Source organism: Jaculus jaculus, chromosome 4 (assembly GCF_020740685.1).
Source record: "Jaculus jaculus isolate mJacJac1 chromosome 4, mJacJac1.mat.Y.cur, whole genome shotgun sequence".
NCBI classification, from domain to species: domain Eukaryota; kingdom Metazoa; phylum Chordata; class Mammalia; order Rodentia; family Dipodidae; genus Jaculus; species Jaculus jaculus.
Window position 1 is genome coordinate 33,795,035 of NC_059105.1, and position 26,407 is coordinate 33,821,441.

A 26,407-nucleotide genomic window follows, 5' to 3' on the forward strand; every position below is an offset into this window, starting at 1 on the left:
TAGGCAGGTAGACCTGGAATAAACTCTGTAGCCCCAGGCTGGCCTCGAACACACTGAGATCTTTCCATGGCTTGTACTACCTTGCCCGGCTTCCTAAGGATCTTTAGCAACTCCCCCCCCCTCAAAAAAAATGTATTTATTTATTCTTTGTGAGAGAGAATGAGAATGAATGGGTGTGCCAGGGCCTCTTGCAACTATATATGAGCTCCAGATGCACACAGCACTTTTTATATCTGCCTTTATGTGGGTACTGGGGAGTTAAATCTAGGCTGTTAGTCTATACAAGCAAGTACCTTTAACCTCTGAACCATTTTTCTAGCCCAACCTTTATTTTGAGGTAAGTTCTCACTCAAGACCAAGCTAACTTAGAATTTACTACATAGTCTCATGCTGACCTTGAACTCACAGCAATCCTCCTGCCTCTGCCTCCCAAGTGATGGGATTAAAGGCGTGCACCACCACACCTGGCTTTTTGTTTTGTTGTTTTGTTTTTGAAACTGGCTCTCATGTATCTCAAGCTGGCCTCAAACTCACTATGGAGCTGAGGATCACCTTGAACTACTTCTTATCCTCTTTTTTTTTTTTTTTGATTTTCGAGATAGGGTCTCACTCTAGCTCAGGCTCAGGCTGACCTGGAATTCTCTATGGAGTCTCAGAGTGGCCTCGAACTCACAGCAATCCTCCTACCTCTGCCTCCCAAGTGCTGAGATTAAAGGTGTGCGCCACCACACTCGGCAACTTCTTCTCCTCTTGATCCAGGGCAAATAATGTGCTTTAATGCTATCAAAAACAGAAATAGTATGTTGTCTATGATAATAAAAGTAAAGTTAATACTATCTGTATAAGAACATGAGTTATTCAGATAGCCTATAAATAAACCATTTTGAATGGTAGCTGTTTATGTCACTTACCTTACTATTTTTTCATACAGAGAAGGTGTGATGGAGTTCTTATTAGCAAATCACCCATTGGACTGTCCTATATGTGACCAGGGAGGTGAATGTGATCTGCAGGTATCTAGTATAATTTTATAAATCTTTTTGTTATTGTTGTTTGTTTTTTTTAAGGTTGGGTCTCATTCTAGCCCTAGCTGACATGGAAATCACTATGTAGTCTCAGGGTGGTCTCAAACTCATGGTGATCCTCCTAACTCTGCCTCCTGAGTGTTGAGATTAAAAGCATGTGCCATCACACCCAGCTGTAAATCTTTTTTTTTTTTTTTTTTTTAATTTTTAAAAAATTTATTTGGGCACATCAGGAGGGCCTCCTGCTACTGCAAATAAGTTCCAGATGCATGTGCCACCTTCTGCATCCAGCTTTACATGGGTATTGGTGACTCAAACCCAGGTCTTTAGGTTTTGTAGGCAAGTCCCTTAACTGCTGAGCTATCTCTCCAGCCCTACTTTTGTAAATCTTGATTGCCTCATTTTAATTTTATTAGAAGCATTAAATTGACTCTTGTAATCTTCTTAAGGACCAATCCATGATGTTTGGAAATGATAGGAGCCGGTTTTTAGAGGGGAAACGTGCTGTGGAGGACAAAAACATTGGACCATTGGTAAAGACCATCATGACCAGATGTATACAGTGTACCCGATGCATCAGGTAACTCTATTCTCTCTTCTGGCTTATCAGTGAATATTTACTTGGTACTTGCAAAATTTGATAAGAAGCCTTGAAAAGAATAGCTACTCTAGTGGGAGAAGTTTATTGTAACTTCTCAGGGTAGCCTTAAACTCAAAGCAGTCCTCCTACCTTGGCCTCCTGAGTGCTAGGATTAAAGGAGTGCACGATTATGCCTGGCAGAAGTTTTTATTTTTAATATTTTCACATATTCTGATAAAATGAATAAGCTATTTTCAGTTACTATAGTTTCAGTTAGATTTAAAAATTAAAATTACAAGCATTGATTATGTGATATCTAAACTGTTGATATGATTTATATGATTTTTTTGTGAATTACATTTAAAAAACAAACATTCAGCTATTATTCAAGGATTGTGCTCATCATTGAGTATACAAATATCTTTGTATTTTTTAATTTTTCAGATCATTGTGATTCTAAGTAGGAAAATATATGATTTTGCTCAATTCAACCACTTGTCAACAAACTCTTATTTTCTAGGTTTGCAAGTGAGATTGCAGGAGTAGATGATTTGGGAACAACAGGCCGAGGAAATGACATGCAAGTTGGCACATACGTTGAAAAAATGTTCATGTCTGAATTGTCTGGAAATGTGATTGATATCTGCCCTGTAGGTGCCCTGACCTCTAAACCCTATGCCTTTACTGCCCGGCCTTGGGAAACAAGGTACTCATGTTTGCATTTCTAGTGACTTTTTTATCTTCAAATTTTAATTCACTACTTTTTAAAAAAATATTTTATTTTTCTTTATTTGAGAGAGAAAGAGAAATAGGCAGCTGGAGAGAAAGAGAGAGAGAGAGAGGGTGGTCGAACTAGGGCCTCTAGCCCCTACAAACGAACTCCAGATGCATTTATCCTCTTGTGCATCTGGTTTATTGAGGTCCTGGGGAATCAAACCTGGGTCCTTTGATTTTGCAGGCAAGTGCCTTAACCACTAAGCCATCTCTCCAGCCCTTTTTTGGTTTTTCAAGGTAGGGTCTCACTCTAGTCCAGGCTAACCTGGAATTCACTATGTAATCTCAGGGTGGCCACAAACTCACCTACTACTTCTGCCTCCCCAGTGCTGGGATTAAAGGTGTGCCACCATGCTCGGCTTGATAATCACTTAAAAAAAAATACATATTCATTTGTGATGAGAAGAGACAGAGATAAAGTATAGGCTTGCCAGGGTCTTTTGCAACTGCAAACATACTCCAGATGCATAGACACTTTGTACATCTGGTTTTATGTGGGTATTGGGAAGTTGAACCAGGTCACCAGGCTTTATAGGCTAGTGTCCTTTAACCATCTCCCCAGCCCATGAGATAATCAGTTTTAAAATATTTATCTATCTTTATTTGCCTGTGTATATGTGGGTCTGTGTGTGAGCATGCTGATACCAGATGATGTGCCCTTTTTCCTCTGGCTTAAATGGGTGGCTTGGGGATGGAACCCAGGTGGACAGATTTTGCAAGCAAGTACCTTAAATTTCTAAGGCATATTCCCAGCCCCAAGATAATCAATTTCAGAAGAGAAGGGTTTTATTTTTGCTCACAGCTTTGTAGGTTTCACTTCATGGTCAGTTCAGGGCCACATTGCTTCTGAGCCTGTGATGAGGGCTTACACCATGAAAGGAGTCGGTGGCAAAGGAAGTTGCTTACCTTATAGCCAGAACAGGAAAAGAGAGCAAGAGACCAGAGTCCCATAATCCTTTTGGAGAGTACGCCTCACCAATGACCTAGCTGGGTCCACCTCATATGTGTGTGTGTGTGTTGCTTGTGAATGCATGTATTTGTGTATATGTGGGTACGTGTATGTGTAGGTGCATGTGTGGATTTGGAGGCTAGAGGCTAATGTCAGACATCTTCTTTAATCACTGTTTACCTTATTATTATTATTATTTTCAAGGTAGGGTCTCACTCTAGCTTAGACTGACCTGGAATTCACTATGTAGTCTCAGGGTGGACTTGAACTCACAGTGATCCTCCTACCTCTGCCTCCTGACTGCTGGGATTAAAGGTGTGCGCCACCATGCCTGGCTTCCACCTTAGTCTTTGAGACAGGGTCTTGCTGAACCTAGAGCTCAAGGATTCAGTTAGACGAGCTATCCAGTGAACCCAAGGGTTTTACTGTCTCAGTCTCCCCAGCACTGAGATTACTAGGCAGTTGACACTACACTGGGCATTTTTTTATGTGGGTTCTAGAGATCCAAACTCATGTTTATACTTGAGTGGTAAACACTTTACCCACTGAGCCATTTGCCCAGCGCCATGGGCTCCACCTTTTAAAAGTTCTACCACCTCCAGTAGCACCATAGATTAGGAACCGGTCCTTTAACAAATGAGTCTTTGGAGGTATTAAAAATCCAAACTAAAGCAATAGCTTTTGCTTTCTCGCACCTTTTGAGTCTTGGTGTTGTCCAGACACATGGGAATAACTTGGACTTTTCCCTGTTCTCCACTGTGCATATGTACAGCCATAGCTTGGAATGCTTGCTCCAACTATGACTATGTCAAACTAGTAGATGTTTGGTTGTTGGGAGTTACAGTGACTGCCAAGGTACCATAACTCTGGCAAGTTTGTCCATTGTTCCAAATTGTGTGAGTTATTACCATCCTTAACCAGTGTCTCCCATTTACACTTTGCCCCATCTGGGAAGACCATCCGCTTTGACATGATAAGTGGGGGGATAGGAGCAGTGTCAAGCCAAACCAGTGTGGATTTCATTTCATTTTATTTTATTTTATTTTATTTTCACTGTAGATGTTATAGTGTGTACTCAAAGCAAAGCATTAAAGCTTCTCACATTTAGTGTTCCTTTGGTATACTTAAAAGTGCTAAAATAGTATTTGTTTTTTAATTTGGTCAGTTTTGTCCAGGTTTTTTGTTTGTTTGTTTTGTTTTATAAAGAGGGTGATTTGTTGATTGCTTTAACCATGCAAGGCACAGATTTACTTGGAGCACCTTCAAGTTAGTGTGTCTGGCAGAGGTAAATAATAGGTTTTTTTTTAATATTAGATTTTTATTCATTTTAGAGAGAGAGATATACAGAAATAGGCAGGGAGAGAGAGAGAATGGACATGCCAGGGCTTCCAGCCTCTGCAAAGGAACTCCAGATGCCTGCGACCCCTTGTGCATTTGGCTTATGTGGGTCCTGGGGAGTCAAACCTGGGGCTTTTGGCTTTGCAGGCAAGTGCCTTAACCTCTAAGCCATCTCTCTTCAGCCCCAAGTTTTAAAGGCTTCATGATCACATTCAGAGTTTATATGATGTGTTCAAAATATGAGGGTATGGGCTGGAAGATAGCCACCAGTTAAGGCACTTGCCTGCAAAGCCTAAGGACTCAGGTTCAGTTTCTCAGTACCCACATAAAACCAGATACACAAGGTGGCGCATGCATCTGCAGTGACTACAGGCCTTCATGTGCCCATTCTTTTTCTTTTATCTGCCTATCTCCTCTCAAATAAATAAATAAAAATTTAAAAAATATATGGAGTTATTGATTTTTTTTTTTTTTTTTGAGGTAGGGTCTCTAGCCCAGGATGACCTGCAACTCACTATGTGTAGTCTTAGGCTGTCCTCAAACTCACACTGATGCTCCTACTTCAGCCTCCCAAGTGCTGGGATTAAAGTTGCCTCTACATCTAGTTAATTTCTATTCTTCTGGACTTGACTATTATTAGAAATTCAGAAAGGGCATGAGCATGTATTCCTGTAACCAGCAAAAGTTCAAGGTCATCCTCAGCTACATAGTAACTTTAAGACCAGTCAGTCTAGGCTGCATGAGACCCAGTCTTAAAACACACACACACACACACACACTCTCTCTCTCTCTCTCTCTCTCTCTCTCTCTCTCTCTCTCTCTCTCTCTGTGTGTGTGTGTGTGTGTGTGTGTGTGTGTGTGTAGGTTTTTTGAGGAAGGGTCTCACACTAGCCCAGGCTCACCTGGAATTCACTAATAAACTGAAAGTACAAACTGACAGTGATCCTCCTACCTTTTTGCCTCCCAATTGCTAGGGTTAAAGACGTGTACCACCATGCCCAGCTTTAAAAGATGTATTTTTTAATGTGAATTTTTGGGCTTGAGAGATGGCTTAGTGGTTAAGGTGTTTGCCTGCAAAGCCAAAGGACCTTGGTTTAATTCCCCGGGACCCATGTAAGCCAGATACACAAGGTGGCACATATGTCTGGAGTTAGTTTGCAGTGGCTGGAGGCCCTGGTGTGCCCGTTCTCTCTTTCTCTCTGTCTGCCTCTCTCTCTCAAATAAATAAATAAAAATATTTAAAAACGTTTTTTGGAAAGCAGGTAAATAGAAACTGTTCTTATTCTCAGAATCTGCATAGCAAAATATATGTATTTATTTTCTCAGAAAAACAGAATCCATTGATGTAATGGATGCAGTTGGAAGTAATATTGTGGTTAGCACAAGAACTGGAGAAGTAATGAGGATTTTGCCACGAATGCATGAAGATATCAATGAAGAGTGGATCTCTGATAAAACCAGGTATTGTCTTTTTTACCTTTTATGGTTGATTTAAAAGAATTTTTTGTCAGTTTTTTTTTTTTTTTGTCAAAATATTTGTGTTGTCCTGGGGATGGCTTAGAAGTTAAAGGTGCTTGCTTATGGAGTCTATGTGGCTTTGATTCCCTAGTACCTGCATAAAGCCAGACTCTCAAAGTGGCACATGCATTTGGAGTTCATTTTCAGCAGCAAGAGGTCCTGGTGAGCACATACTCTTAAGTAAATAAATATTTGCAAATTAATGACTAAACTATTGAAAGCTAAGCTATTATGTAGAGAATGGGAAGAATCTGACCTTAATAGTCATAGGTACTGGGCAGATAGGCACAACTGTAAAATCCTAGTTATTTAGACACTGAGGCTGGTGGATGCGAAGTTCAAGGCTGACCAGGACAACTTAGTAAGACCCTGTCTCAAAATAAAAATCAAGGGCTCAAAGGATGGCTTAGTGGTTAAGATGTTTGCCTGCAAAGCCAAAGGACCCAGGTTTGATTCCCCAGGACCCATGTTAGCCAAATGCACAAGGGGCTGCATGCATCTGGAGTTGGTTTGCAGTGGCTGGAGGCCCTGGAATTGCCCATTCTCTGCTCTCTCTCTCCCTCTTTCTTTGTCATATAAATAAACAACAACAAAAAATATTAAAAAAAAAAATAAAAAAAGCTGAGGATGAGCCAGGCATGGTGGCACATGCCTTTAATCCCGGTACTTGGGAGGCAGAGGTAGGAGGATCACCATGAACTCAAGGCCACTACAAAATGAATCCATGTCAGCCTGTGCTAGAGCATGACCCTACCTCAAAAAAAGAAAAAAAAAAGGGGGGGGGTTGGAGAGATGGCTTAGTGGTTAAGGAGCTTGCCTGTGAAGCCTGAGGACTCATGTTCAGTTCTCTAGGTCCCACATAAGCCAGACATGCAGTGCCAATTGTCTCTTTCTGTAAAAGAATGAAAAAGAGGGCTGGGGAGATTGCTTTGTGGTTAAGAGGCTTGCCTATGAAGCTAAAGGACCCAGGTTTGATTCCCTAGTACCCATGTAAGCCACAAGGTGGCACATGCATTCTGGAATTTTGTAGTGGCTAGAGGCCCTGGCACACCTATTCTCTCTCTCTCAAATAAATAAAAAAATATTTTTTTAAAGGAGCTGAGAGCCAGGTGTGGTGGCACATGCCTTTAATCCTAGCAGTCGGGATGCAGAGGTAGGAGGATTGCCTAGAGTTCGAGGCCACCATGAGACTCCATAGTGAATTCCAGGTCAGCCTGGGCTAGAGTGAGACCCTACCTGGAAAAACCAGTTATAAAAAGAAAAGGAGCTGAGGATGTATTTTAATGGTAGAACATTTACCTAGCACATTCAAGGCCTTGCTTCCAGTGCAGTGGTAGAAGATAAATAAATAGATCTATTGCTGGCTTTTAGGCTGGGGTTATCGGTAGAGCATTTACCTGGCTTGTAAGGTGCCCTAGACTTCATCTATACTACCTGAAAGCTAAAGAGAAATGAGAAAAGGAAGGAAAAAAGGAAAGTAAAAGAGAGAGGAGAAAAAGGAAAGAGAAAGGAAGATAGTGGCTTACACCTTTAATCCTAGCATTCCGGATTGGGCTGACATCAGAGAATTGCTGTGAGTTCAAGGCCAGACTTGGCTACAGAGTGAGTTCCAGTGTGCTTGGGGTAGAGTGAGACACCCTTCCTGCCTAACAAAAAGTAAATAATGAAAAATACTTTTTTAGATAGTATTTTAGTTTTGTTTGATATGTGTGTGTACATGTGCGCAGGTACGTGAGGGTGTGCAGATGTCAGAGAGCAAACTTGGTGTAGTGGTCCTCACTTTCCACCTAGTTTGATACAGGGGCTTTCTTTCTTTTTTTTTTTTTTTAAATTATTTATTTATTTATTTGAGAGCGACAGACACAGAGAGAAAGACAGATAGAGGGAGAGAGAGAGAGAATGGGCGCACCAGGGCTTCCAGCCTCTGCAAACGAACTCCAGACGCATGCGCCCCCTTGTGCATCTGGCTAACGTGGGACCTGGGGAACCGAGCCTCGAACCGGGGTCCTTAGGCTTCACAGGCAAGTGCTTAACCGCTAAGCCATCTCTCCAGCCCCTTTCTTTCTCTTTGTTTCAGTGTTGGCCTACACTTCCAAGGCTTTGCCTCCCATTAAGGCCAGAGGTGTGCCACAAAGATGACAGACAAGTGCATGACCACTTCCAGCTAATTATAGGTTCTTGGAATCTCAACTCCACTTATCAATATAACATAACATAGTGAGCTCTTGTAACCCCTGTTTGCTCTCCCCATACCACGATTTTAGGGGCTTTGTTGTGCTTTTTTTTTTTTTTAATAAATTTTTGAGATAGGGTCTCTAGCCCAGGCTGACCTGGAATTCACTCTGTAGTCCCATGCTGGTATTGAACTCATGGCAATCCTCCTACCTCTGCTGCTTGAGTACTGGAATTAAAAGTATGCAGCACCTCTCCTTGCTTGGTATTTTAAGTTTAAGTGATAGCTGTGAAATAATCTATTAGTAGTATGTTATTTATTTACCTACTTAACTTATTTTTGAGTTTTCTTTCTTTGGTTTTTCGAGACAGGGTCTCACTCTAGCCTAGGCTGACCTGGTACTCACTCTGTAGTCCCAGGCTAGCCTTGAATTCATGGTGATCCTCCTACCTCTGAAGCCAAAGAACCCAGGTTCGACTCCCTAGGACCCATATAAGCCAGATGCACAAAGTGGCACATACATTTGGAGTTTTGTAGTGGCTAGAGGCCCTGTCATGCCCGATCTCTCTCTCTCAAGTAAATAAAGTTTTTTTAAAAAGGAGTGAGGATGTCATGAAGTTGCTCAGGCTGACCTTGAACTTTCTGCCTCAGATTCCTGAATAACTGGGATTTTAGGTCTGTGCCATTAAGACCAGCTTAGGCAGTTTTTATTCTGCTTGATACTTTAGCTAATGTTATATTTAAATAAAATTACAGGTTTAAACTTGAATGTTGTAGTTGCTGTTTAGATTCTAATGATATTACTTCTTTTGTCTAGATTTGCCTATGATGGGTTAAAACGTCAAAGACTTACTGAACCGATGGTCAGAAATGAGAAAGGGCTTTTAACATACACATCCTGGGAAGATGCACTCTCTCGTGTAGCTGGAATGGTAAAATACTGATTTCCAAGAAATAACTTTGCCACCTCTTTCAGTTTTTTGAAAGTGTATATACTTTATTATTTTTCAAGGTAGGGTCTTGCTCTAGCCCAGGCTGACCTTGAATTTGCTATGTAGTCTCAGGGTGGCCTTGAACTCAGCAGTCCTCCTACCCCTGCCTCTTCAGTGCTGCATCTTTCTTGTTATTAAGATTGTTATTAGTGGACTGGAGAGATGGCTTAGCAGTTAAGTGCTTGCCTGTGAAGCCTAAGGACCCTGGTTTGAGGCTCGATTCCTTAGGACCCACGTTAGCCAGATGCAAAGGGGGGCGCACGCATCTGGAGTTCCTTTGCAGTGGCTGGAAGCCCTGGCACACCCATTCTCTCTCTGTGTCTGTTGCTATCAAATAAAGAAATTAAAAAAAAAGATTGTTATTAGCAAGCCAGGCATGGTGGCACATGCCTTTAATCCCAGGTCACCCAGGGCTAGAGTGAGACCCTACCTCAAAACACCAAGAAAAAAAAAAAAAGATTGTTATTAGCGGGCTGGAGAGATGGCTTGCAGTTAAGGAGTTTGCCTGTGAAGTCAAAAGACCCAGGTTTGATCTCCCATTACCCATATAAGCCAGATGCACAAGGCTGCACATCCATCTGGAATTTGCAGTGGCTAGGGGCTCTGGCATGCCCATTCTCTCTGTCTCTATCTCTCTCTGCTTGCAAATAAATAAAATAAAATCGTTAAAAAAAAAAAAAAAGATTGTCTTTAGCCAGACGTGGTGGCACACGCTTTTAATCCCAGCACTTGGGAGGCAGAGGTAGGAGGGTTGCCTGAGTTCAAGGTCACCCAGAGACTACTGAATGAATTCCAGGTTGGCCTGGGCTAAAGCGAGACCCTGCCTTGAGAAACAACAACAGCAGCAACAACAAAATGATTGTCATTAATCTCTTTCCACTGGACAGGATTTTATTTTAGTTTTGACCATTTCATACACAGATGTAATGTGTTTTGATCAGATTCTCCCCTACCTTCTCTTACCCACCTCCACTCCTGTTGAATTCTTTCTTCCTAACTCGTCCCATTCTATTTTCATGTCTTTTTAAAAATTTTTATTTTACTTGTATTTATTAGAGAGAGAGAGGGAGAGGCAGGGTGAGAGAGAGAGAGAGAGAGAGAGAGAGAATGGGTACGCCAGGGCTTCCAGCCACTGAAAATGATCTCTGGATGAATGCACCACCTTGTGCATCTGGCTTATGTGGGTACTGGAGAATTGAACTGAAGTCCTTAGACTTTGCAGGCAAGTACTTTAACTGCTAAGCCATCTCTCTAGCCCTTTTTAATTTTTTTTCACTGAAGTTAATTAGTGTTCTTGTCATTCTAGTTATTGGTAGGACATAATTTACTGGAGCATGGGCCATGTATCAGTTGCTTCCTTTGTCCCTCCATTTGACAGTTTTTTGTTTTTTTTTTCCCCTAGGTAGGATCTCACTGTGGCTGAGGCTGACGTGGAATTCACTATGTAGTCTTAGGCTGGCCTCAAACTCATAGCAATCCTCCTACCTCTGCTTCCTAAGTGCTGGGATTAAAAATGTGTACCACAATGCCCAGCTTGACAGTTTTTGAGAGCCACATGCCAGAAATAATTCTAGTTATGGGATTATAACTCATAAGTCTCTAACACATGATCCCTACCTCCCATCATGCTATAGACAAGAAATATGTGATATGCTACTATGATATTACTACCAGCACTTATATCAGAGAGGGAGGTCTAACCAGCCTTCCTAGAGAAGATGTCTCTTAGAGCAGAGTCTAAAGAGGAATGTGAGCTTGCCCCAGCAAAAGTGGAAAGGCCGAAGTCTATCACCCTTGTATTTGGTGTGCTTAGCATGTGCAAAGCCCTGGATTTAATTCTCAGCATTAAAGAAAAGGGGGAGGGGGTAATAGTTTTCTGATCAGAGAAAGGCAATATGTCAAAGGTGTGCAGGGCATGACAAGTAACTTCAGAAGAGGTTGCAATTGAAGGAATTATAACTACAATATTTATTCTCCACATCTCATCTGGAGCTGCTTTGTTCCGAATTATCAAACAAATGGCTTCCTTTCAAGCTGTTTATCATTAGCATGGGCCACATCCACCACTGCTGATTCTCACTTTTATTTTATTTATTTATTTTTTTTCTGGCTTATTTCTTTTTTTAAATTTATTTTCCCTTTGAAAATAAACTTTCCCCTTTGAAATTCCATTCTCCATCATATCTCCTCCCCATCTCAGTCAGTCTCTCTTTTATTTTGATGTCATGATCTTTTCCTTCTCTTGTGATGGTCTTGTGTAGGTAGTGTCAGGCACTATGAGGTCATGAATATCCAGGCCATTTTATGTCTGGAGGGAGCATGTTGTAAGGAGTCCTACCCTTCTTTGGCTCTTACATTCTTTCTGCCACCTCTTCCGCATTAGATCCTGAGCCTTGGAAGGTGTTGATTGAGATGTTACTCAGTACTCCAGTCACTTCTTTCCAGCACTATGATACCTTCTGAGTCATCCCAAGGTCACTACCATCTGAAAAGAGAAGATTCTCTACCCAAAGTGAGAGTAGCATAAATATAAGGGTATAAATATTAAGAGAAGTGCTTACTGGGCAGTTTGATAAACATAGTATATACATTTTTCCAGACATCAGCAGATGTGACACCCCTAGGGCTCATGACTACCCCTGTTTTAAGTTTTCAGTGTCAGGGATGTATTCCTTCCCATGGAGTGGGCCTCCAGTCTATTTGGAGGGCAGTTGGTTTCCCCCATGACAGACCTGCCACTGTTGCACCCATTGGCTCATTTGGCCTGGCTGGCCAATTAAGACTTGCAGTGTCCACTTTTGAATATTTTTACTGGTGGTATCTCTTTCTCCCATTGAACTACATGTAGAATGGCTTCTTCCAGCTTTCTGTCAGCTGGTCTACATGGAGGAGGTTATCAGCTCAGTTCCAGCAGGATTTCTCAGTGGTCTTGCCGCCCAAGTATGTGGAGTCTTCAGCAATAGGGTCTTACCATCTATTCCTGGTGGGAAACCATGATTCTCACTTGTAGATAATAATCATTGGAAAGCTTCTTGGTCAGATGTGTATTACTCCCTTGGTAATTAGAAATGATTTTATTTTTGAAGTAACTCACTGCGGTCTTTGCTGCCTACAGATTTCTTAGTGATAACCTTTTCATCCGTTTCTAGTTGCAGAGTTTTCAAGGCAAGGATGTAGGAGCCATTGCAGGTGGTTTGGTGGATGCGGAAGCCCTGGTAGCTCTGAAGGACTTGCTTAATAGAGTGGATTCCGATACCGTATGCACGGAAGAGGTCTTCCCCACTGCAGGAGCTGGGTGAGAAATACTAAGCTGTGATCCAGAATTTTGCATTTGTTTTTTTTTAGATATTGTCTCAAATAGCCCAGGCTGGGCTTAAGCTTTCTGTATAGCTAATGTTGACCTTGAGTACCTGATCCTTTTTCCTCCACCTCTGACATTATTTTCTCTTTTAGTTTCATAAAACAAGCACATCCGATATAAGGGACTCAATTTGTGATTTAACTTGATTCTGTAACATACTCATCAAATGTACTTTTGCATATAAGTCAAAATCAAGGGTTGGAGAGATGGCTCAGTGGTTAAGGTGCTTGCCTGCAATGCTTGATGACCTGGAATTGGATTCCCCAGTACCCACATAAAACCGGATGCACAAAGTGACATATGCATCTGGAATTTGTTTGTAATAGCTAGAGGCTCTTATGCTCCCATTCTTTCTCTCTTTCTCCCTATCTTTCTCTCTGTATTTGCAAATAAATGTATATATTTTAAAAAGAATCAAGCCTGTCGTGGTACACTTAGGCAGAGATAGGAGGATCACTGTGAGTTCCAGGCCACCCTGAGATTATATAGTGAATTCCAGGTCAGCCTGGGCTAAAGCAAGACCCTACCTTAATAATAATAATAATAATGAAAAGAATCAAACCTAGAGCTCAAGATTGTAGGAGAATCAGTTATTAGAGTTTTAAGTATGATTTAATTTAAGCAGACTTGCTCATACCTATAATCCAGTATTTGGCAGGCTGAAGCAGGAAGATTGCTTGCTGGGAATTCAAAGCTGGCTTGGGCTATAGGGTGAGACTCAAAAGCAAAACAAAATTTAGTATACTTAATGAACATTTTTGTGTGAGCATGATATGGTTTTGATGATAGCAAATATTAGGTTCTCAGCATGTATTGTGCGTTTATTTTTCTTTTTAAATTTTTATCTCATATTCTGTTTCTAGTACAGATTTACGCTCCAATTATCTTCTCAACACTACAATTGCTGGAGTGGAAGAGGCAGATGTTCTCCTTCTGGTTGGTACAAATCCACGTTTTGAGGCACCACTATTTAATGCTAGAATTCGAAAGAGGTTGGTATTATTATGTACTTATGGCTAAAAATACATGTTTTTTGTCTTTTATATATGGAAAATTATATATATACATACATACATACATAGTGTATATAGGTGTATGTATGGTATTATGTGTGTTCGTGTGTCCCATGTTGATGTGGGCACAGTCTGCATGCATGTGGATACTAGAGATTGACATCAATGTCAGATGTCTTCATCACTTTTCACTTTTTTTTTTGTTTTGGTTTTTTGAGGTAGGGTTTCACTTTAGTCCAGGCTGACCTGGAATTCCCTCTGTAGTCTCAGGGTGTCCTCAAACTCACAGTGATCCTCCTGCCTCTTCCTCCCAAGTGCTGGGATCAAAGGTGTGTGCCACCACACTTGGCGGCTATTCACCTTATTTATTGAGACAGGGTTATCTCACTTTTAGGTTGTCTAAATAACCAGCTTGCCTTCGGGCTACCCTGTTTTAGCCTCCTGAGCCCTGGGATTAAAGGTAGGCCACCACACCCTTGGCATTTACATGGGAATTTAGTGCCTCACTTACCCACTGGGCCATGTCCACAGCCCCAGAAAATTATATTTTAGCTGATTCTTAGTGTTAATTGTAGTGACCCTCTAAAAATAATAGGAGAAAATTTTTTCATAGGTTTATTCTATCCCATCCTGAGCTGGAGAGATGGCTTAGCAGTTAAGGTGCTTGCCTATTCTAGCCCACCTTATATTTTGTTAGCTTTGTGTGTGTGTGTGTGTGTGTGTGTGTGTACGCGTGCCTAGCATATGCATGCGTGCACCTGTGTGCAGGTACACATTCATGTATTGGTTTATGGATGTGGAGGCTAAAGGTCAACATTTAGTATATTTCTTAGTTACTCTGTACCTTATTTATTGAGACAAATTTTCACTTGAAATTAGGAATAGTCTACCTAACCAGTTTGCCCCATGAATCCCACATTCACCTTCCAAGCACTAGGATTACAGGCAGGTCACCATGCCCATCTGGTATTTACATGGGTGCTGGGATTCTGAACTCAAGCCCTCACACAGGGCACAAGGAGTTTACCAACTGAACTATTACTCTGTGATTTTTTTCCTCCATTTTTTAAAAGAAAAAATTATGCATTTGCATGTGTATGTGTGCATGCATGTGTGCGTGCACACCAGAGCCTTTCACTAAATACACAAGATGCTTGCATGCCTCCCCCCCCCCCAATTTATTATTTGAGATTGGGAGTATTGCCACACTAAGGCATTTTGCACTGCAAATGACCTCCAGATACATTATGCATCTGGCTTTATGTGGGTACTGGAAATTAAACCCAGAAAGTCAGGCTTTGCAAGCAAGGGCCTTTTCACTGCTAAGCCATCTCCCCAGCCCCCTTTTCTCAACTTATTATTTTATTTTTGGAGGTACTCAGGTTGCCTTGCACTGTAATCCTTCTGCTTTAGGCTCCTAGTGCTGGACTGTATTACCAGACTCATCTTTGTTAGCACTTTAGTTTGAAAATTTCAAGATATTAAAATGTTCTTAGTATTCCCTATTTTTTATATATATTTTTTTTACTTAGATAACTGAAGTTAACATTTTTTTATGTTCGTTCTATAGAACGCTCATACATTTCCTTGTTTATTTATTTATTTTTCTCAGTTTTTATTAACATTTTCCATGATTATAAAAAATATCCCATGGTAATACCCCCCCCCACTTTCCCCTTTGAAATTACATTCTCCATTATATCTCCTCCCCATCTCAATCATTGTACTTACATATATACAATACCAACCTATTAAGTACCCTCCTCCCTTCCTTTCTCTTCCCTTTATATCTCTTTTTTAACTTACTGGCCTCTGCTACTGAGTTTTTTCCTTCACATACAGAAGCCCAATCATCTGTAGCAAGAAGTGTATTTTCTTTTTGAGGTAGGGTCTCACTGTAGCCCAGGCTGACCTGGAATTCACCATGTAGTCTCAGAAAGATCCTCCTACTTTTGCCTCTGAGGGCTGTGATGAAAGATTTGTACCACCACACCTGGCTTTACAAACTGAAAAAAAATTTTGGGGTGGTGGTTTTTATAGGCAGGATCTCAAGTAGCCTAGGCTGGCCTCAGACTCACTGTGTACCCAAGGTGACCTTAAACTCCTGATCCTTACATCACCACCTTCTATGTCCAGCATCCATTCAGGAGTCACATATTGTAATTGATATCATGATATTTGGGTCCCCTTTTACTTACTTCTGAAGAGCATAGACTAGTTATTTTATGAAGATCCCACCCCCAGCTTCTTATGTTTTAGAGACTTGTAAATAGGGCTACCTATAATTTATTGTTTAAATTGGGAAATTTGAGAATCCCAAAAGGAATTATTTATTACATCAGGTTAATAGTCTCAGATAAACCAGAATATAGGGAACCACATTTAACAAGTAGTAATGAAGGAGGAGGCCTGATGAAGAGAATAAGTAAATGGCATGGCTTACTTTCATGAGCTATGTTTAAATGTCCTTAATGAATAATTGCAAGGCAGTTTGCTATAAGGAATGACTGACATAGTTTCTTTTCATCAACTATGTTTAAATGCCCTTAAGAGATAAATGGGAGAGTAATGACCTGCCATGAAAGTATTGCAGAATGAAAACTACAGATCAATTATTAAAAATTAAAATTTTTATTCGTTTGATATGTAGTTAGCATTTCTGCATAGCAAATTAGTTCACTGAATGGCCTTGGCATGTATTTTTGCAACACTCCATTTTGAAAGGTACACATGAGGGCTAGAGAAATGGCGTAGTAGTTAGGATACCTGCCTACAAAGCCTAAGGACCCAAGTTTGATTCCCCAGTACCCACATTAAAGATGGTGCATGCATCTGAGTTTGTTTGCAGTGGCTAGTGGCCCTGGTGCATCCATTTTCTTTCTATCTGCCTCTTTCTCTCTCTCAAATAATTAAATTAAATATATTTTAAAAATGCAAAATGAAAGGTATAGATGATATGTGAGTTATTTTGTTCTTTTGGCATTTAGTAATTTACATAGAGATTAAACTTAGTATGGATGAGACCATGTAAAGACTATGCTTAACTTAATTGTCTCTATTTTTTTTTTTTTTCAGCTGGCTTCATAATGACTTGAAAGTGGCCCTCATAGGTGGTCAAGTGGACCTCACTTACAGATACGACCATTTGGGAGATAACCCTAAAATTCTGCAAGATATTGCTTCAGGGAGCCATCCATTTAGTCAGGTGCTCTCAAGTTCTATATATCTTCTGTTGGGTTATAATTATAACTTTTAAAATTTATCCTTTTATACTTGTATGTGAGCTCTGTATTCTTCAGTTTGATTTGTCAACCTTTCACCATGTGCATAGTTTCCTCCCTCATCCGGCACTGTGCTTTGGACTGAACTTGCTAGACGAATGTTCTATCACTGCAGTAATCCCCATCCGAGTTTCCTAAATTCTTAGATTCTCTCCCTTTCAACTTTTGGCTTTCTAAGAGTTACTGGGAGTAAAGTAAGGTCTTTAATGCTTTGGGTGATTGACATTGCTTTCCTGCCTCTACTGTATGGGCTGTGATAGGAGGCAGTTGATAATGGCACTTCAACATGATTTTCCTTTTTTTCTTCCATTCTTCTCTCCCCTCCCCTCCCCTTCCTCCCTCCCTCTATTTCTCTGCACCCTTTCTCTCTCTTTCTGTGTGTGTGTTGGGGGGGGGGGAGCATGCCAGGATCTCTTGCTGCTGCAAGCAAATGCACATACCCCTGTCCTGCTTTATATAGATGGCTAGTGAATTGAATGCAGGCCACCAGACTTTGCAAACAAACACCTTTAACCACTTAGCCATCTCTTTAGACCTTTTCCTTTTCCTTTTCCTTTTCCTTTTTTTTTTTTTTTTTTTTTTTTTGAGGTAGGTAGGGTCTCACTCTCATCCAGGCTGACCTGGAATTCATTATGTAGTCTTAGGGTGGCCTCAAATTCATGATGATCCTCCTACCGTGGCCTCGTAAGTGCTGGGATTAAAGGCGTGTGCCACAATGCCCGGCTTCTCCCGTTCTTTTTTATTTAAAAGTTTTTAAATTTACTTATTTATTTGAGAGAGCAAGAGGCAGAAAGAGAGGAGAGAGAAAATGGGTGCACAAGGGTTTCCAGATACTGCAAATGAACTCCAGGCTCATGTGCCCCCTTGTGCATCTGGTTTACATGGGTTCTGTACAATCGAACCGGGGTCCTTTGGCTTTGCAGGCAAATGCCTTAACTGCCAAGCCATTTCTCCAGCCCCTCCCATTCCTTAGTGTCTTTTTTGTTGTTGTTATTGTTACCTGAAGTTTTCTTGTATTTAGACAAGGTTCCATGTATCCCTGGCTTGCTCTAAACTCTTCAAGGATGTTGTTGATCATTCTATCTCTGCCTCCAGAATGCTGGGATTACAGTTATGCATCACCACGTCTGGTTTGTTTTGAATCAGGTTCTTGCTATGTAGATCTGGATGACCTGGTATGTAGACCAGGTTGACCTCAAACTTGCGTTTTTCCTGTCTCTGCCTCCTGCGAGTTAGGGACTTAGGCCTGTGCTACCACTCCAAGCTTTTAGTATAATTTAAAAAATTATTATTACATGGTTTGCAGAGATGGCTTAGCTGTTAAAGGCACTTGCTTGAAAAGCTTACCTGTTTAGGTTCAATTCCCCCGTACCCATGTAAAGCCAAATGCACAAACTGGCATATGTATCTGGGGTTTGTGTGTAGTGTCAAGAGGCCCTAGCTATACTCACTTCTTTTTCTCTCTCCCTCCTTCCCTCTCAAATAAATGAAATATATTTTAAAATTATTATTACAAAGGCAATTATTAAAATGATATACACAGTATGGGGTAGGTTAGTTCAACAGTGGTTATGTGTAGGCTGGATAGTCTGAGAATCTAGTAGCTGCTCTGTCCATGGCTGCATGCCTCAGTAGTTCCAATCTGCCACTGAAGGCGTGAGGAATTCCTGGAGAGCTGCTGGCCTCAATGACAATGAAAGCAAAAAAGCTTGATTCTAATGTCAGCAACAGGATAGATGCATTCACCAGCGGGGAACAATGTGGGCAGTCAAAAGCCAGCAGTTTGTATAGGAATGGTCCTTGGGTCGTATGGGATCTGCCCGTATTTATTCCAGCCAAAAGATAACTTGGCTAGAGTTTTCATTCCCTATGTGTATATAAGACCTGTTTTATATGATAATTTTTTCACAGTAGCATTGGCAAAGTGCTTTTGATTATATTAACTCTGATTATATATATGTTCGTATGTTGGTGAGTATATCAAAGACTCATGTTAGGCTTAAAACTTGAGAAAATATATTGTAGATGCAAATATGGTTAGGCGTTTCGCTTGAGAAAAAATTGAGTGTGTGTGTGTGTGTGTGTGTGTGTGTGCATGCACGCACATGCATGCATGTGTATTTTTATTTATTTAATTTTTTTGAGGTAAAGTTTCACTGTAGCCCAGGCTGACCTGCAGTTTACTCTCTACCCTCAGGCTGGCCTCAAACTCACAGCAGTCCTCCTGCCTCTACCTCCCAAGTCCCAGATTAAAGACTTGTATTATTTTTTAACTCAAAGTTCTTTCTTTTCTTTCTCTCTCTTTTTAAAATAGGTATTAAGGGAAGCTAAAAAGCCAATGGTGGTTTTAGGCAGTTCTGCACTCCAGAGAAATGATGGGGCAGCAATTCTTGCAGCTGTGTCTAGTATTGCACAAACAGTTCGAGTTACTAGTGGTGCTACTGGAGATTGGAAAGTTATGAATATCCTTCACAGGTTTGTTGACTGTTTTATATGCTATAAATTCAAATAATTTAGTGTGTACATATTCCTGGAAGTCACATGTATATATGGAAACAAAAACATTATTTCCATTGTACATATGAAATACAGAGCATTTTCTGTATAAGTAGAATGCAAAGTAATTAACGATAAAATTTTGCCAGGTGTAGTGGTGCATGGCTTTAATCCCAGCACTTGGGAGGCAGAGGTAAGAGGATTGCTGTGAGTTCAAGACCACCCTGAGACTACATAGTGAATTTCAGGTCAGCTTTGGTAGAACAAGACCCTACCTCAAAAGCAGGCATGCAAGCAAACAAAAAACCCAGGGCTGGAGAGATGGCTTAGTGTTCAAGGCGTTTGTCTGCGAAGCCTAAGGACCCAGGTTCAATACCCTGGTACCCAAGTAACCAAGATGCATAAGGTGGTTCATGTGTCTGGAGTTTGTTTGCAATGGCTAGAGGCATTGGTGCACTCATATTCTCTCTTTCCACCTCTCTCTGCCCAATAAATAAATATTTTTTGAAGCTGGGCGAGGTGGTGCACGCCTTTAATCCCGGCACTTGGAAGGCAGAGGTAGGAGGATCACTGTGAGTTTGAGGCCAGCCTGAGACTACATAGTGAATTCCAGGTCAGCCTGGGCTAGAGTGAGACCCTACCTTGGGAAAAGAAAAAATATTTTTTGAAAAAAAAAAAAAAAAAAAACAGACAATAAAAGGCTGGAGGAATGGCTTAGCAGTTAAGACGCTTGCCTGTGAAGACTAAAGACCCAGGTTCGATTCTCCAGGTCCTACGAAAGCTAGGTGCACATGGTGGCACATGCATTTGGGATTTGTTTGCAGTGGCCAGAGGCCCTGGCGTGCCCATTCTCTCTTTCTAATAAGTAAATAAATAAAAATAAAATCTTTAAAAAAAAAATGAAAAAATCTGAAATGCAAGGCAGGGAGGTCAGTGGGGTAATAGATTTTAAAAAAATCTGAGTGCTGGTCATGTAGCTCAATTGGTAGTGTTAACCTTGTGTGCACTAAGCCTCAGATTCAGTACCCAGAACCAAATAAAACCAGACCAGGTTACATATATCTGTAATCACATCACTCAGAATGTGGAGGCAGATGGATCAAAAGTTCAAAATTATCCTTGGCTATATAGTGAGGTTCAGATCAGCCTGGATTATGTGAGACTAAGACTTCCTCTGAAAAAAATCCGAAAAAAGCAATGAATATTGAGAAAAAGCTGAATACACAGTTGTAATTTTTTTTTAAGAAGTTGGGCATGATGGCCCACACCTTTACTTATTTATTTATTAGAGACAGAGAAAGGGGGAGAGAGAGGGGGAAAATGAGCACGCCAGGCTCTCTAGCCACTGCAAACGGACTCCAGATGCATGCACTACCATGTGCATCTGTCTTACGTGGGACCTGGAGAATCGAACCTGCGTGCTTTGGCTTTGCAGGCAAGCGCCTTAACTGCTAAGCCATCTCTCAAGCCCCAAAGTTGTATTTTTTTTGTAGTTAGTTCAAAAATTGTAGCAAGTCCTTAGACTTTGATTAAAATGATAAAAAATAGAAGCTGCATGAAAATTAAGCTAAAAAGTTACTTTTTTTTTTTTTACAAGTTAGGCAAATTTACTTTAGGAAAGTGGGAAAGAAAACAAAATGTGAAAATGGAAGTCCTGCTTATTTCATGACCTGTAGAGGGCTGGAGAGAGAGCTCAGTGGTTAAGGTGCTTACTTTCAAAGCCTAATGACCCAAGTTCAATTGCCCAGTAAAGGCAGGTGTACAAATTGGCACATACATCTGAAGTTTGTTTACAGTGGCTAGAGGCCCTGATTTGCTCACACACTGTCCTTGCAAATATATATACATATATATGCATTTTTTATTTTATTTTATTTTTGTTTTTTCAAGGTAGGGTCTCACTCTAGCCCAGGGTGACCTGGAATTCACTATGTAGTCTCAGGGTGCCCTCAAACTCATGGTGATCCTCCTACCTTTGCCTTCCAAGTGTTAGGATTAAAGGCATTGTTGCAGTCCGGTTCGCATTGCTGGTAGAAATCACCCAACCAAGAGTAGCTTCTGGGAAAAAGAGATTTATTTTGGCTTACAGGCTTGAGGGGAAGCTCCACGATGGCAAGGGAAAACGATGGCATGAGCAGAGGGTGGACATCACCCCCTGGCCAACATAAGATGGACCACAGCAACAGGAGGGTGTGCCAAACACTGGCATGGGAAACTGGCTATAAAGCCCATAAGCCCGCCCCCAACAATACACTCCCTCCAGGAGGCATTAATTCCCAAATCTCCATCAGCTGGGAACCTGGCATTCAGAATACCTAAGTTTATTGGGGACACCTGAATCAAACCACCACATTCCGCCCCTGGCCCCCATAAACTGATATCCATACATGATATAAAATATAATGCTTTCAGTCTGACTTTAAAAATTCCCATAGTTTTTATCAATTCCAATGATATTCATATATCCCCATAGTTCAAGATCTTTTAACTGAGCCATAATACCAAAATATAACCTCAAAAAACCCGTAATGGCACAGAATAAATATTCACACTGCAAAAGATAGCATTGGGCATAGCAAAGAAACATTCAACCAATGCAAGATTTAAAACAACCAGGGCAAACATCAAACTCTGTAGCTTCAAGTCCAGCAACTCTAGCCAGTGACAAATCTTCAAGTCCGATAATTCTAACCAGCAACAAGTCTCTGGCATTCCAATTCCGCCCCTCCAGCTAGGCTACTCACAGTCCTGGAAAACTTCATCGGGGCCGGCAGCTCCTCGGCAGCCATCTCATGGTCCCGGCATCTCCACTGGGTCTCCACTGCAAGCCACGGTTCATCCTCAAGGCCCCATGGGGTCTCTATGCAGGCAACCAGCAAACCTGCTTCACACTGCCCATGGCCATTTCCAAAACACAAAACCGTGTTGCAAACTCAATGACCCTCTTTCCAGCATTTCTTATACTCCACAATACCAGGTAGGGTGCCAATTTGTTAATCCAGGGGGGAATAAAGCAGACTTTGAAGAACAGGACACTCCTTGATCATTCAGGCCCCTTCTAAAGAGTCGACATTCTTCTTGTTGCCCCAGCGCAGGTCAGCTAGCCCAGTCTCAAAGGTGTAATCTCTCAGTTGCAGCTGAACGGGCAGCAGTTCACCCAAAGATTTTTCTTTCTGTGCCATATTTCTCTGCACACACCAGTTCATTTCTACGCAAAGCAACCCTGCACAACTTCTCAGGATATGGGCACAAGAGCAAGCTTCTCACACAAACTGCTAGCCCAGTCCAGGCAAAGCTTTTTCTCACCCTCATAAGCCAAACCTCACAGTCCATAGTTCTTACTGCATTCAGGTCTTGCAGCTCAGACCAGAACAGTCCATCAAGCTGTACTTACAGCACTGCAAGGCATCCCTTAGGCCAAGGTTTCAAATCCTTCCACATTCCTCTTGAAAACCAGCTTCAAAACGCCGAAGCCACATAGTCAGGTGTCTAGCAGCAACCCCACTCCTGGTACCACTTTACTGTTGCAGTCCGGTTCGCATTGCTGGTAGAAATCACCCAACCAAGAGTAGCTTCTGGGAAAAAGAGATTTATTTTGGCTTACAGGCTTGAGGGGAAGCTCCACGATGGCAGGGGAAAACGATGGCATGAGCAGAGGGTGGACATCACCCCCTGGCCACCATAAGATGGACCACAGCAACAGGAGGGTGTGCCAAACACTGGCATGGGAAACTGGCTATAAAGCCCATAAGCCCGCCCCCAACAATACACTCCCTCCAGGAGGCATTAATTCCCAAATCTCCATCAGCTGGGAACCTAGCATTCAGTATACCTAAGTTTATGGGGGACACCTGAATCAAACCACCACAGGTATGTGCCACCATACCCGCCATTAGGTTACCTTTTGATATTAAAAAAAAATTAGGGCTAAGGAGATGACTCATTGGGTAGGAGCACTTGCTGTGCAAACATAAGGACCTGGACCTGAGTTTGATCTCTAGCACCCCTGTAAAAAATTTGGTTGTGGTGCCAGGCTGGCCTTACACTCACAGAGCTCCTGCTACCTCAGCCTGAGACTAAAGACATGTACCAATATGCCCAGCTCTACCTATACCTTATTTTTTGGAAAGGGTTTCATGGTGAACCTGGAATTAACCTGATTCTACTAGAACCTACCCAACAAACCCTAGGGATCCTTATGGATCCTTCAATCTCTACTTCCCTTGCTCTGGGATTTCAGGCATGCACTACCATTCCTGACTTTGTTTTGTTTTCTTTTACTTTTTTGTTTATTCAAGGTAGGGTGTCACTCTATCCCAGGTTGACCTGGAATTCACTGTGTAGTCTCAGGGTGGCCTTGAACTCACAGTGATTCTCCTACCTCTGCCTCCCAAGTGCTGGGATTAAAGGAGTGTCTCACCACACCCAACTCCTGCTTGTTTTTTAAGTGGTTTTAAAATTTCTCCCTTTAATTTTTATTTATTTATTTGGCAGAGAGAGAGAGAGAGAGAGAGAATGGGCGCACCAGGGCTTCCAGCCACTGCAAATGAACTCCAGACTCTTGCGCTCCCTTGTGCATCGGACTAACGTGGGTCATGGGGAATTGAACCTGGGTCCTTTGGCTTTGCAGGCAAATTCATTAACCACTGAGCCCTCCCTTCATTCCACTCCCCATTTTTTAAACTTGCTTGCTTGTTTGTTTAGGAGATGGGGTCTCACTGTGTAGCTCAGACTAGCCGGAAACTGAAAGTCTTCCTGATCCTCCTGCCTTTGCCTGCTGAGTGTTGGGATTGTAGTAATGTGGCACCATACCTAGCTTCCTTTTCTTTTCTTTTGATTTGTTTTTTGTTTTGTTGAGGTAGGGTCTTGATCTAGCCAAAGCTGACCAGGAATTCACTCAGTAGTCTCAGAGTGGCCTCAACCTCATGGTGATCCTCTTACCTCTGCCTCCCGAGTCCTGGGATTAAAGACATGCGCCAACATGCCCGGCTTTTCTTAGTTTCGTTGTTTATTATTTATTTATTTATTTATTTATGGTCCTCTTTTGGTTTTGACATGGTGATTTTTTTTCTCTTATAAATATGTTTGACTTAATATGTTTTATGTCTGACTGTATTGATGAGATATTGATTGAGCTTAAGGCATTTACAGTTGGCATACAGTTACTAGAATCATTCCATTACAAATCATGAAAAGACACTGTTGAGATGGGGATACGTAGTAGCTCAGTGGTAGAACACTTGCATAGCAAGAGTCTGGGGTCAACCAAAGTACAAAAATGAAGGGTATGCCAGGTGTGGTGATACACGCCTTTAATCCCACCTCTTGGGAGGCAGAGGTAGGAAGATTGCTGTGAGTTTGAGCCTGAGCTAGAGTGAAATCCTAACTCAAAAAAGGATGGGGGGAAGAGGGGGAAGGAACTTTGACATCATTGCATGTATTGAATGTAAAAGAAACTCACATTTAATTTTAATTAAGTTTAGAATTAGTTGGTTGTACTGCCAACACTGTCAAGTAATCTAAAATTCTGTACATGCTTTATAGGATTGCAAGCCAAGTAGCTGCTTTGGACCTTGGCTATAAGCCTGGGGTAGAAGCAATTAGGAAGAGTCCTCCCAAAGTGCTATTTCTTTTGGGAGCTGATGGAGGTTGTATCACACGACAGGATTTGCCAAAAGATTGTTTCATTATTTATCAAGGTAAGTAGCGCCTGTGGCTCCAGAAACAAAAGAGAATCATACATGGTATATACTGATACCCAGAGTGATGGCATATGCCTGTCGTCCCAGCACCAAGGAGACTTGTGACAGGAGGATGGAGAGGTCAAGACAAGACCCTGTTACAAATGCTATTTCACAATATATTGGGTGGGCTGATTATTTCCATTTGAGAAATTTTTCTTCCATATTCAATTTTTTAACCAAATCATAGGTGTTATCATCTTAGTTGATGATATTGCTACTGAGAATTGATACCTGATGTTATGTAATAACCAAGGATTAGAAGCAGCCTAAATGCTCAATAGCAGGAAAGATTAATTATATCTTTCTCATAAAATGTTAGAGTTATATGGTGGTGCATGCTTAGCATTTAAGATTTTTTGAAAAAAAATTTTTTATAGTGTCAATCAGACGTAAAATCTTGAATTTATTGTCAAGTGAAAAACTGAAGTCCCTTCAGCCCATTCAATAATGAAGACAATCTATAAACAAACAATAGCATGGAGACATAACATGCCTATTTTTCAGCAATGCTGGAGATCAAACACAGAACACAGAACCATGTACATGCTGTGCAAGAACCCTTACCTTTCTGACACAGGGTTTCCCAATATAACCCAGGCTGACTTTCAACCAGTGTTCTTCCTGCTTCAGTACTAAATTACAAGTATGCCCACAATACCTGGATGCTTAGTTAATTTAAGCTTTTAAAAATGCAACTTCAGCATTTAAGAATCTAGACTTTATCAATTTGGGAATCTTTCTTTTTTATTTTGCCACTTGTGAGACAATAATTTAGAATATAGATTATATAAAACTGTTTATGAAAATATTCACTTACACTACAACTCCTGCATCCTGCTTTCATGCTCTCAGAACTCAAATAACAGCTGGTTGGCAACAGAATGAGCCTAAAAAATTTCCCACTATTAGCCTGATTACCAAAGAAAAAAAGAGAGAGAGAAACATTTGTCTAGATAAAACTGACTACAAGTGGATATAATTTACTAGATAAGCCTTTAGTTCTTCAAAAGTATAATGTCATTTAGGGTCACTGCAACCGAATTCCAGGATTCAAACTCACTCTGAACCTGACAGATGCTACAGTTACTTAAATCTTTATGCTCCTGTTTCATTTGTAAAATGTGACAGCACCAATATATCAAAGGATTGTGCAGGCTACTATG

General features: G+C 41.1%; 1 protein-coding gene across 1 annotated transcript in view; it reads left to right on the forward strand.

The window, feature by feature from the left end:
• The window catches only part of Ndufs1 (NADH:ubiquinone oxidoreductase core subunit S1), a 45,961-nt gene that overhangs the window by 9,473 nt on the left and 10,081 nt on the right, over window positions 1-26,407 (forward strand). Inside the window, exons 6-15 of the mRNA XM_045146834.1 lie at window positions 932-1,013; window positions 1,475-1,605; window positions 2,126-2,311; window positions 5,993-6,127; window positions 9,175-9,289; window positions 12,499-12,644; window positions 13,574-13,702; window positions 16,799-16,928; window positions 19,319-19,479; window positions 25,045-25,199. Of these exons, the coding sequence (XP_045002769.1) occupies window positions 932-1,013; window positions 1,475-1,605; window positions 2,126-2,311; window positions 5,993-6,127; window positions 9,175-9,289; window positions 12,499-12,644; window positions 13,574-13,702; window positions 16,799-16,928; window positions 19,319-19,479; window positions 25,045-25,199 (1,370 nt within the window). The remainder of the gene's footprint in view (window positions 1-931; window positions 1,014-1,474; window positions 1,606-2,125; window positions 2,312-5,992; window positions 6,128-9,174; window positions 9,290-12,498; window positions 12,645-13,573; window positions 13,703-16,798; window positions 16,929-19,318; window positions 19,480-25,044; window positions 25,200-26,407) is intronic.